At 39.7% G+C, this 12,004-nt stretch overlaps 2 protein-coding genes across 2 annotated transcripts; one reads left to right on the top strand and one right to left on the bottom strand.

Moving 5' to 3' along the window:
- Nucleotides 1–952: 952 nt before the first annotated feature.
- Nucleotides 953–6,531, bottom strand: esco2 (establishment of sister chromatid cohesion N-acetyltransferase 2; the record flags this gene model as incomplete). The annotated part of the gene is made up of 14 exons (XM_079255725.1): nt 953–1,085; nt 1,311–1,495; nt 1,798–1,941; nt 2,063–2,152; nt 2,481–2,612; nt 3,821–3,959; nt 4,128–4,167; nt 4,253–4,319; nt 4,467–4,569; nt 4,985–5,082; nt 5,264–5,579; nt 5,704–6,019; nt 6,167–6,276; nt 6,482–6,531. 14 exons carry the CDS (start codon nt 6,529–6,531, stop codon nt 953–955), a joined length of 1,923 nt encoding a protein of 640 aa, XP_079111851.1.
- Nucleotides 6,532–9,894: 3,363 nt separating this feature from the next.
- On the top strand, nt 9,895–12,004 carry ccdc25 (coiled-coil domain containing 25). Its single transcript, XM_079255016.1, has 9 exons — nt 9,895–10,052; nt 10,212–10,259; nt 10,385–10,424; nt 10,574–10,625; nt 10,708–10,783; nt 10,870–10,973; nt 11,083–11,285; nt 11,433–11,478; nt 11,566–12,004. Exons 1-9 carry the CDS (start codon nt 10,028–10,030, stop codon nt 11,593–11,595), a joined length of 624 nt encoding a protein of 207 aa, XP_079111142.1. The 5' UTR covers nt 9,895–10,027; the 3' UTR covers nt 11,596–12,004.

Here is a 12,004-nt window from a genome sequence, read left to right on the forward strand (position 1 = left end):
GATGCTTTCATTTCCCTCTATTCCTCAAAACAAAACCAACATGCCTTTGTGTTAAACTGTTTAATAAAAACCGATCCACAGACTTGATAGAGTTGTGTTATTTTGAATCTAATCCAGCCCTGACTGGCTCGGCAGAAACTTTGAGTACCTGTGTAATTTTGGCATCCTGGTTATTTAGCCAGACAATCGCTCCACACACAGCAAATATAAATGCTTAACTCAGTTTTATTAGTTGTGCAAGAGGCTGTAAGACCTATAAACCTTTCAAAACAGATTAAATCACCATGGCAATATTCCAAACATCTCAGCCTTCATGTTTTATGTTAATGTTTAATGTTTTAGAAATTAAAAGATGTTTCCACAGAACAAGTAATGCACCTCATTTATTTAAGCATTATCTACCGAAAGTAAACAGTTGCTTGAACTGCAAAAACCAGTCTGCATGTACAACAGCGCAGTACACATTTAAATTATGTACAACATAGAAATGTCTAAAATGGTAGCATCCCTTCACAACGTGTGATTCTCTTCAATGTGCTCAGTATCTTGAGTACCAAAGGAAAGGGGGGGGGGGGGGGGGGGGGGGATCTTTTAACTTAAACCTGCAAACTTTTCAGCTCCTCACTGGGAAATGTTAAAAAAAAAAAAAAAAAAAAAAAATACTGCTCCTTAACATTCAACAGCGAAATAAGCAGCTCTGAATAAATACAAAGTGATGCCTTATAAACCTCTAGACCTACGAATACAGGTTGTATAATAACCTTGCAACACAAATGTACACACAAACCTAAAACCTGGCCGCATCAACATGGAACAACCCGAACAGCCGCTCATAAGAAAGGCAACGTTAACACCTGCCTGAAGATCCACTGATGTGACGCTTAATATTCAAACCCACTGTTGCATCAGCACTGAATCCTTTTTCACCGTCTGATCTGAATCTCTTCCATCCTTACGCAATGAAGTTGTAAACAAGGAAGGCCGGCGTGTTGCTGTACTTGGTGGCAAACAGTTTTCCGTCAGGGGTCGGATCTGAAAAGGCGATTTCCTCCTTGGTGAGATGACTCCCATACATGAACGTGCTCCTGGAAAAACAAACAAGGAAAACATTTCTGCTGTATTTCTCCATATATTATCTGCTGTGACTCTCTAGGTTATACTGCTGATCCCCTGTCCACCTCTTCTGAAGGGAACATTTATTTACATTTTAACGCTGAAACTAATTAAACTAAGCAGGATCATAGAAGTGTAATGTGGAAATGTGAGCATGCAGTGATGTAGGGGAAGAGTAAAACGCCTCAACGTCTTACCTGACTGTGTCCAGCATGCGGGTTGCAATGCCCTGCCGTCTGGTGAGGCTGAACACCCAGATCCGACTGATCCCACACAGAGCCGTTTCTGGGACGGTGGAGCAGCACCAGGCCCTGTGCCGCTCCATGAAGTCATCTCTTGTCATGTCCTTGCTTTGATCTGGCTGCTCAAGGACTCTGTAAGCCTGAGCGGGACAAACCGTCAACCTGTCAGCTCAGTGATGACGGTCACGTCAACCAGCTCAGTGTTTTATAAATATAAACAGAATTGTTCAAGAAAAAATGCTCCTGTAACAAATATCTGGAAATGAATAGATACTGAATTAATAAAAAAAAATAAACGCCGACAACCAGTCCTATAAATATTACAGCTGCAGTCGAACCCACTGATCCAAGTGGATTTAAATCAGTTCACACATTCCCTGTGAAATGAATGATAAGCGATGCTACTGTACACACACACACACACACACACACACATCTGTACCTGTCTTATGGGTTCAGCAACAAGACATCCCACCACCAGTCGCTCTGTGTTGATGAACAGGTAGGTTTTAGCCTGCGTTGGTCTGCTCAGAACGACCTGCTGGAAACCTAACTCGTTGTCCGCAACACGTCGAACATCCTCGGCCTGAAACCAAACGCAACACTTCAATCTCTACTTTTTATACTCCATCACTGCTTTAAGAGATGTTTGTTATGAATGAATGGAAATGACCCCAAAAGTGCAAGCAGTGTGTGCGGGCCTGCACCTTTTTAACAGCGTATTTGGGATCATCTGGCAAGACCAGGAGAATTTTTCCATCCCAGAACTCCGCCACCACCCGCTCCTTCTTCCAGCCCTGGAAACAGAACAGAGTAAACGCTGCAGCTACAAGCCAACACTTTACAATAATTTTACAAATTTCACCCCATAAAAACTGACTCCTGCCAACAGCTTGGACCTCTTTTACATGTAATTTAATCATCACAAACCTTTAAAACACTGACTTTTACAGGATCAAACACAATAAAGGCTTTATAATCAATATTAGAACCAGTTTTTCACCTGGAATCATTTGTTCAAACATAATTTTAGTTTTATGGGACAGTTTTGAAGCATAAACAATCATAAACTGATGTGAAAACATTTTTGTCTAAAGTTCAAGTTGCAAAAAGTGGGAGTCTTACAACAAATCTGATGGAGTTGAGGAATCCCTGGTGGAACTGTGTGTGTTGGAAATGATCCTCTGGGTTGTCCGCACTGTAAACCATCCCACATGAGCTGCAGGTTGTTGCTCCAAACTGCTTCTGACCAGCATCCTGACAAAAAGACAATGAGGACGATCTTAAACAGATGAGGCAACCACCGTCATACATTTAGCTACATTCATGCATGTCCTTATTGGATATTTTAAACCAGACGAGTGTGTGTATGTTTAATCAAATGCAAAAACTGGCTCTTAGCAATGGAGAGAGATGCTTCGATTGCTTCTAATTCACACTCAGATAAACAGAATTCAATCTCTAAAGTGTACAATAGTTCACGGACATTGATTCTACTTTTGACTGATTCTACTTTACGCACACATATGTAGATGACAAAAAACTCAAGCTAGTCACGTTTTACTCAAAAAATAAAAAGGTACAACAACTGAAGAAAAGAGCTGCATGATCCAAGACAAATGGGATCACTCTTCTTTCACTCATGCGCCTATGCATGACATCTGCAGAGTAACTTTTGCTTAGTTCTGCTTTTAATTATTTTAATATAATTTAGGATTTTGTTATTTGTATTTTCTTTTATGCTTTTTTTCTGTAATGCTTTTAATGTTTCATGTAAAGCACTTTGAATTGTCTTTCACAAGAAAGGTGCTATACAAATAAACTAGCCTTGCCATTTACAGGCCAGACAAGTCTGATAATCTACCCAACAGCGATGGTTTATAGATTCGACTAATTACAAACAAGCATGGCTGCTGGGTGCGTCGTTCATCCTGCAGAGAGCAACATCACCAGTACGAAAATCAATTTACACACCCTGAAAGGATGATGCAAACTCCCATGAGTGGGGTTTTTTTTTGCAAAGCTTTGAATGGTGAAAATAAAGATTGAAATGCTGCCTAAATAAAAAGCAAAAGCAACTGATTGATGTCATAATGTATGTATGTGAATATGAACAGGAATACAAAGTAAATCTTAACTTTATTTAACAAAACGGACCCCAGGAAGAGTAGCTACTGCAAGCTAACGGGGATCCATCCAAATAAAAAGGATCACTGATCTTAACAAGGGTAAATAGGAAAGAATACAAATACATTATACTGTCAGTGTATTGAATTATTAGTTTAATTTCAGGAAAACAGTCCAAATTCCCCCTGGATTCTGTGTACGGTGCATCAGGGCGAAACGTTTTCCGATGACTCTCTATAAGCACACGCTGCCTCAAAGTTACAGTTCAGTGCTGGTTAGGAATATAAGACAGACATTTACTTTGATTAAAGCCTAAAAGAACGTCGAGGATTCCTTACGATGATGAGCTGGTCACCGTCTTGTTTCTCTTTCTTCCTGCGAACGCTTCGTTCCTTCGCTGCTGGAGTTGGTAGAGATGCTGCTGAGCCAGAGGGAGTGCTGCAGGACACCGGAGGCCTCAGAGCCGCATTCTTTGGCCTGCGTAACAACAAACCATGACAGGACGTTACAGGACAAGTTATTCCACATGAACAGAGACTATGTTTGCACCACTCCCCCCCCAAACTAAAATGATGAGTTTGTGCTGGACATGATGTACAACACTTTGATGTTGCAAAGAAATCAGTGATTGAGTCTAAGACTCACCTTTTTGAGGCCGAACCGAATATGGGATACACTGCAGTCTCTGGAAGACAAATAAAACATGATGATGAGGGTAAAAAGGAAGATTTAAACGCCACACTGGTTTTACATCAGATACAAACACAAACCTCTGGGAGGGCTGGAGGCAGTTTCACCAAGGTCACAGGTGGGTTGGCTTACTGTCCGAGATTCATTCTGGAAAAAACAAATTGTTGACTATGATGTCACTTTCTACGACCTGAGATGAAGCCCATGAATCTTTATCAGGTTAAGTCCAGAAAGGACTTAACTAAAAAGTTCCAATTCGTGAACATTGACCAGATGAACATGCGAGATATTCACCAGGTTGCTGAGGGACGAGGCTGAACTTGGTGACGGAATCCTGGACAACACAATCCTCAGCTCCCGGGTTATGCCGTACTTCTCTGACAACACTTGAGGTGAGCTGAAAAATGAAGACGGGAATCATCACTGACTTAATCCATTTCAGAGCTGGAGTACTGAAAGTACCAGTGTTATATTGGAATAAAAGGGTCAGGGGAAAGGTTGGATTGTGTGTGAAACTGTTTTTATGTTGTAAAGCACTTTGATATGCATCTCTATGAAAAGTGCTATGTAAATAAAGCTTGATTTGATTTCACTCTGAACCTGTAGCTAAAAAGCAAATACTAGTTTAGATATAAGTCAGAATTGGGGGGCGAAAGCCTTGAATTCAAAGATGTTTAAAACGCATCAAATATTTCCAGTACTGTGTTTCTAAATATGACGGCATGCTTGTGTGTTTCCATGCCAACTGAAAAACAAAACAAAAATCTAGGAGTCAAAAAGGTTTTCTAGGTAACCAAAAAGAAATTATGCACCTAAATGGTTGTGGAGTTTGAGGATCTTCATCAGCAGAGTCATCCCAGTCTGCGGGATCAAACTCGACTCCCTGCTTGGCACCCTGCTGGTTCATTCCCTTCGTGCAGCAGCCAGGACAAAAACACCAGAATTAACATGCAGATATCTTTTTTTTTTTTTTTTTTTTTTTAATTGCTTGCCACAAATTGAAAGGAGCGTTTCTGCAATTGTATGTAAAAATACATAAAGTTAGACTACATATCAGTTTAAAATAGTTCCCACAAAGCAGCTAAATGTACCTGAACTGGTTTGTCTTGCTGCCGGTTCGTTTCTGCAGCCACCTGCTGCTGCAGTTTTTGTTTCTCCGTCCTCGACTGCGGAGGCGCAGCATGGCTTTTTACTGGGACCAGAGCTGGCTTGGCTGAAGACTTTGGAGCAGATTTCTTATACATGGATGTTGGTTTCTTTCCTGTGCCAAAGAAAGCAGCTCCAACAAAGATCTTTGGCTTAGGCTTCAGGGAGCTGAAAGTGAGGGTGATGGTCTTCTTAGGTTCTACTGGTTTGCTGCTGGCAGGCACAGTGGTGGTAGTGGTTGGTGGTGGTTTTGCAGTGATGCTGCAAAAGCAAATAATGTCAGAAGTTTGAAACAGATAAAATACAAGCTAGAAGCAAGAGCATGATGTGTCAGAAACAGAAAAGCAAAGCAATAACCAGACCACAGACATTCATGAAAACAAACCTGCTGGTGAGTTTGGGCAGCTCTACCAACTTGGTAGATTTTGTGCAGTTTTTGATTCCCATTTTTCTTCCTTTGCTTGACCCCACAGACGTCTTTCCAGGTTTGTTGCCTCCTTGGACTTTCTTTTTAGATTTCTTTTCTGGCTTTTTAACCAAAGTGGGAGAGGAGGGAAGAGCAGAGGGAGGCAAAGGCCGAGACTCCTTTATAGCCTTCCTCTCCAGGGGAGTGAGATAGACGGTCTTCTGCTTGCCGTAGAAGGAGCTTGTCACCACAGCAGGTTTCATTGGAGATTTACGAGGTGATCTGGCTGGAGAGTCTTGAAAATTAGCAAAAATAAATTTAAAAAAAGGGACCATGAAAAGTGGGGAATGTCAGATTGCAAGGGTCTCTCCAGACAAAATGGCCAGCTGAAGCCATACTAATCAATACTGACAGTTTTGTCGGTTTATTTGGTCTGTCCTACCTGCTGGTCCACGTGAGGTCTTCTGTGGCAACTTATCCCCAAGCTTCTTCCTTGGAGATCTCTGTTTCGATGGTGACATTTCTTCTCCTACACCCCGTTTGGCTGGGTGGCTGATGTTTGAGTGACAAAAGATTTTTTTTTTTTTTTTTTAAAAAGTGCAACAGACTTCATTCAGCTTTTGTCAGGTTTCCACAAAATGTCAAAAGTGGAGTTTAAAAGGCAAAAATAGCACAAATGCAATTTTTTTTTTTTTTTTTTTTTTTTAAATCAAGAAAGTACTAAGAATGAAAAGAAAGAAAATTAAGCCAAATGTACCTGTCAGAGTCCAGGGAAGAGAGCTTTCGCTTCCTGGTGGTGGGTATCATTTTTAAAGTTCACCTGCATGAGACATTATTATGATGAGAAGATATCACAAACTAAAAAGCAGTTTAGCTCAGATTTTCTTACTGCACTTTTGGATCTCTAGAATAATCTAATGGATGGATAAGTTATTTTTATAATGGATACCAGAAAAAAAGCCATATTTAATTTAAGATATACATGTTTTACATGCTTCGTTTCTTTACTCATAGGATAGTATCATTATGGTCTGTATATCTATATTAAATTGGACCCATCCGATATAGGTACAATTAACAATCCATGCTGGTTATGAAATGGTTAAGCGCAAAAATAAATAAAATTAAATTGTTTTTCAAGGTGATTTGTTCACTGGAGTTGTGTGTGAATGTCTACGTGGGAAAAGAATCACGCAGCCACTATTGTAAACCAAAGCACACAACTCTTCGTATGTTCAAGCTGCCTGGTTTTATGTAATTGATCAGGATTGTGGACACGGGATCATTTATATTACTATCTGCGCACAAGTATGTTATCTTAGCGACAAAAGTGCAATGAGCAGAGCGCAAATGTTGCAAAAGAAAGGAAGGTAAATGCGTAATTGGCGGGCTGGGTAGCTTATGCAAAAACACACTTGAGTCATAAAAACAAGCTAAAAAGCGTGTCGGCGTGGATCGGAAGGCTTCCTGAAGTCAAAATAATAATGATTTACCGTGTTTTGACAAAGAACAAGTTAAGACAGCGATAAATTTAACTAGATATGACTGACCTCGTCTTATTTTCTAAACTTTCTTCACAAAAAAAAAGAAAGAAAATAACAAGAACATTATCAAACGTCAAACACAACATCCAAAAAAAACATGTAAGGTAAACTCACCGAAGTAGTCTCTGACAACCAACATAAGACAATAAAAATGTTTAAGTCTTCGGTCGGTCGACTGATTTCTCCGCGCGCGTTTCTCTTCTGTGTTTTGAACAGCGCGCGCTGATCTAAAAATAGTTGCACACCCCCCAGCGGAAGCGGAAACGGTGCATTTACGCAATCTCTTATCATAATAAAAGCTTACGTGCCTTCAAGTGATCTAAACTCCAATAGTAAAGCCCTGAAAACAATGTCACATATTTTCTTTTAAAATTATATGCTTCCTAATATTTGTAATTTTTCTGTTGCATATACAACCCCTGGCATCAGCAAAATGTTTCCAATTTGTCTCATAATGCTGTTTGTTATTTGTTATACCACTGCAATGACAAGAATAAAGATTTGTTTAAAAAAAAAAAAAATCCTGAAAAAAAACAGACTGCCATCACAAATAAAACAACATAAAAAATAATAATAATAATAAAATAAAGATAAAATGTGTGTGTGTGTGTGTGTGTGTGTGTGTGTGTGTGTGTGTGTGTGTGTGTGTGTGTGTATATATATATATATATATATATATATATATATATATATATATATACACACACACTACTCACAAAAAGTTAGGGATATTTGGCTTTCAGGTGAAATTTATGGAAAATGCAATATGTTCATGCTACAGTGATATAATATCATAAAAGTAAGACATTTAAGTAGAAGGGTGCACTACTGATTTCCTCATCTCAAAAAATTCATTCAACACAAAAGGTAACAACAATGGTAGTTACACCACAACAAAAAATTTGAATGTCTCAGTATCTGGTCATGTGCCCTTGAGCATCAATTACAGCTTGACAACGACGTCTCATGCTGTTCACAAGGCAACTTATTGCCTGCTGAGGCATGGCATCCCACTCTTCTTGAAGGGCAGCCCTCAGGTCATTGAGGTTCTGGGGTGCAGGGTTTCGAGCCTCTACACGACGGCTCAGCTGATCCCACAGGTTTTCAATGGGATTCAGGTCTGGAGAGAGTGCAGGCCATTCCATTTGAGGTACACCAGTCTCCAACAACCGTTCCCTGATGATGCGGCCTCGATGAGCAGGAGCATTGTCGTCCATGAAGATGAAATTAGGCCTGTGCTGTTCATGTAGGGGCACAATCACTGGATTAATGATGTTATTCAGGTAGTATGGGCTTGTCACTGTACCATTCACAAAGTGTAGGGCAGTTCTGTACCAAGTGGACACCCCTGCCCACACTGTAACACCGCCACCACCAAAAGCTCGCCTGGTGACAACAGTGGCTGATGCATAGCGCTCTCCCTGACGTCTCCAACATCGTTGCCGGCCATCATTTCTGCTCAGTGTGAATCGACTTTCATCAGAGAACAGCACTGAGGCCCACTGGTTCCTCGTCCAGCGTAAATGCTCCCTGGCCCATGCAAGACGATGATGCCTGTGCCTGGTGGTGTGGTCAGGTACCCGTGCAGGTCGTCGAGCACGCAGACCACGCTGATGTAAACGGTTTCGAATGGTCTGACGTGACACTTGGGTGCCTCTCACCTCTCTTAAACGTGCCTGGAGTTGAGTGGCATTCATCATCCGGTTTCTCAGGGCAGTGTTCACAATGTAGCGGTCATCAGCACGGGACGTGGCCAAAGGACGTCCACTTCTAGGCCTTTCTGTGACTCTTCCAGTCTCTCCATATCTCTGTTGCAACCTGCTGATGACACTCTGTGACACTCCAAGCTCAGTGGCCACTTCTGTCTGAGAACGTCCTGTTTGAAGCATCGCAATGGCAAGGGACTGTTGTTCCATTGTTAGGTGTCGTCTTGGTCTCATGATGTCAAAATGTGAACAGCATGATGAGGACAACTGTTTAAACACCAGCTCTAATTGAACCAGGACATTTATTGGTCAATTCAAGGATCACACACCTGCCGTGATTTTTGCCGTTAAGCTCCTTGTTAGAGAACAGCAACTTGTGCTAAATTTATTGAAACATTTAACAGTTGGACATGTGCATTTAAAAGCTTAGAGAAGATCACATTAAGTTCACCTGAACAGGTTTGAATGCATTTTAGGCTTGTTGTGAAATTTCACCCAAAAGCTGAATATCCCTAACTTTTTGTGAATAGTGTATATATATATATATATATATATATATATATATATATATATATATATATATATATATATATATATATATATATATATATATATATGTATGTATGTATGTATGTATGTAGCACCATAGATAGCACTACTAAAGCTGAGCTCAGTCAATGTAGCAAAATAAAGCATATCTTTTACATGTCTGTAAATTCTTTGCAGTCTTCACACAACAAAGTGTTGAAAAACAACAATTTGAAAAACAGCCTTCGTCGGGTCCAGTGCCAGACACAAAGGTACAGACGAGTTTTATTAAACTAAACTGCTTTATTTTGTAGACAAAGGTAACCACTTCCTGTATGTGCGGCTAACGAGTAGCTTCACTCGGACAGCCAACTACTTCCTGGGTCAATTTGTCCACGCACAAAGTGACAGAAAGAGCGATCAGATAGTATTTATGGTATTTAGTCCTGGTAATAAATAGCATACTGGCTCTCAAAACTATAAACTTATTTGACTTTATTTTCTACCGGTTTTATTTCCCTTAAAATGGTGTTTTACTTCACAAGTGCAGGTAAGTAGGGCAGATGTTTGACCAGCATCTTAGTTAGCTTATAGTCTGCTTAGCTTCTCATTTTTAAAGATGTTTTACGTGACTGTGTTAAAACGTGTTTTGTCTCAGATGATGTTCTCGTTTCACTCTGTAACAGTTAGTTTCTTGTTTCTTCCACAGTGGTGGATCCTCCCTTTACGATCTATATGGGAAAGGACAAATATGAAAGTAAGATTGGCATTGTTTAATCAAGTACACATCTTTATTCATGTGCTTATTGTTGTGTTTCTGATGTTAATGTACCACAGCATGTGGGAAATCATCTCTTAACACTAAGCTGCTTTTACCTATAGATGAGGATCTAATCAAGTATGGTTGGCCTGAAGACATTTGGTAAAAATGATTTTGTCATTTTTCTTATCTATGTTTTTGGAAAAGAAAATTTCATTATCTTTTGTATGAATTTTTATTTATTTATTTATTTTGTGGCCATTTGTGTCCTTTCATTATTGAAAGTAACATGTTTTTCCCTTTAATACCAGGTTTCATGTGGACAAACTGTCATCAGCTCACGTTTATTTGAGAATGCCAAAAGTAAGAAGTGAGTTCAACAAATAACTCTGAAAGCATCCTTTTTGATACAAGTTTACACTTACTACATGTGGCTTATGTTTAGGGTAAGACCATAGATGAAATCCCACCAGAAGTGCTGATAGACTGTGCACAACTGGTGAAAAACAACAGCATCCAAGGTAAAAATCTGGCCAAAACTTTGTATTTATTCAAATATGTCATCTTTTTGTTGCATACTAATTCTGCTTGTTTTTTATCCTATCAGGCTGTAAAATGAACAACATCAATGTGGTTTACACACCCTGGGCCAACTTGAAAAAAACAGGTGACATGGACGTTGGACAGATTGGTTTCCATCGGCAGAAAGAGGTCAGTAGATCACTGATAAAACACAAAAAAGTAGACAGGTATAGATGTTACATAACTGTAATCTGTGCTTTGTTGAATTATCAGTCAAAATATGTGCTGCTTCCTGCAGGTGAAGATTGTGGCAGTGGAGAAGAAGATAAATGAGATCGTAAACCGTCTGGAGAAAACCAAAGCAGAGCGCTTTCCAGACCTGGCGGCAGAGAAGGAGTCAAGAGACCGAGAAGAGAGGAACGAGAAGAAAGCGCAACTTCAGGAGCAGAAGAAGAGAGAGAAGGAGGAGCAGAAGAAGAAAAAAGAAATGGAAGAGCTTAAGTGAGTTGACAATTCAGTTGCACTTTGTTAGTTACATCTACCAACATGTGTCCTCCTTTTTTTTATAACATGCTGCATCATTTAATCTGTTTTATTTGTGTATTTAATTATTAATGAATCCATATTCATTTGTTTTGCCGTTTCCAGAAACTATACCTCACTGATGAAGTGTGAGAACATGAAAACTAATGAGGTAAGACTAACACAGAGATTATATTTATATCAAGAAACGTAATCTAGACATTGGCACCACTGATTTTGTTTTGCTTGGTGTCTACAGGATGGCTATGATTCAGATGACTTCATGTGAAGATTAAATTTAAAAAAAAAAAAAAAAGACGACAAGCAGACAGACAATCTGCTGTGAGGATGACCACTCGCTGCTTTGACTTGCTGTGATTCTGCACAGAGAAATAAAAAAGACTCATGGATCCTTTTGCTTTTGGACACTTTTAGCAGAAAGCAAACCACAGAGGAGCAGCATGCCACATTGCAGTTCAGAAACTGCATCAATCAGAGATGGCTGTAGATGATGGCAGCTCAACTGGAACAAAAAGAGGATGCCAAAGCGATCTATTAACAGAATAGTGTTTGTCGGCATTTTTACTGCCATATAGATTATGTTAAAAGTGTTATCTGTATGAGTGCATTTGTTTTAATAAGTCAGCCTACAAGCATTATTTTGAAGCCCCAAATCCCTTTTTCAATCTGCTCTTCTG

The sequence above is a fragment of the Telmatherina bonti genome (genome assembly GCF_933228915.1).
Source record: "Telmatherina bonti genome assembly, chromosome: 16".
Classification (NCBI taxonomy): Eukaryota; Metazoa; Chordata; class Actinopteri; order Atheriniformes; family Telmatherinidae; genus Telmatherina; species Telmatherina bonti.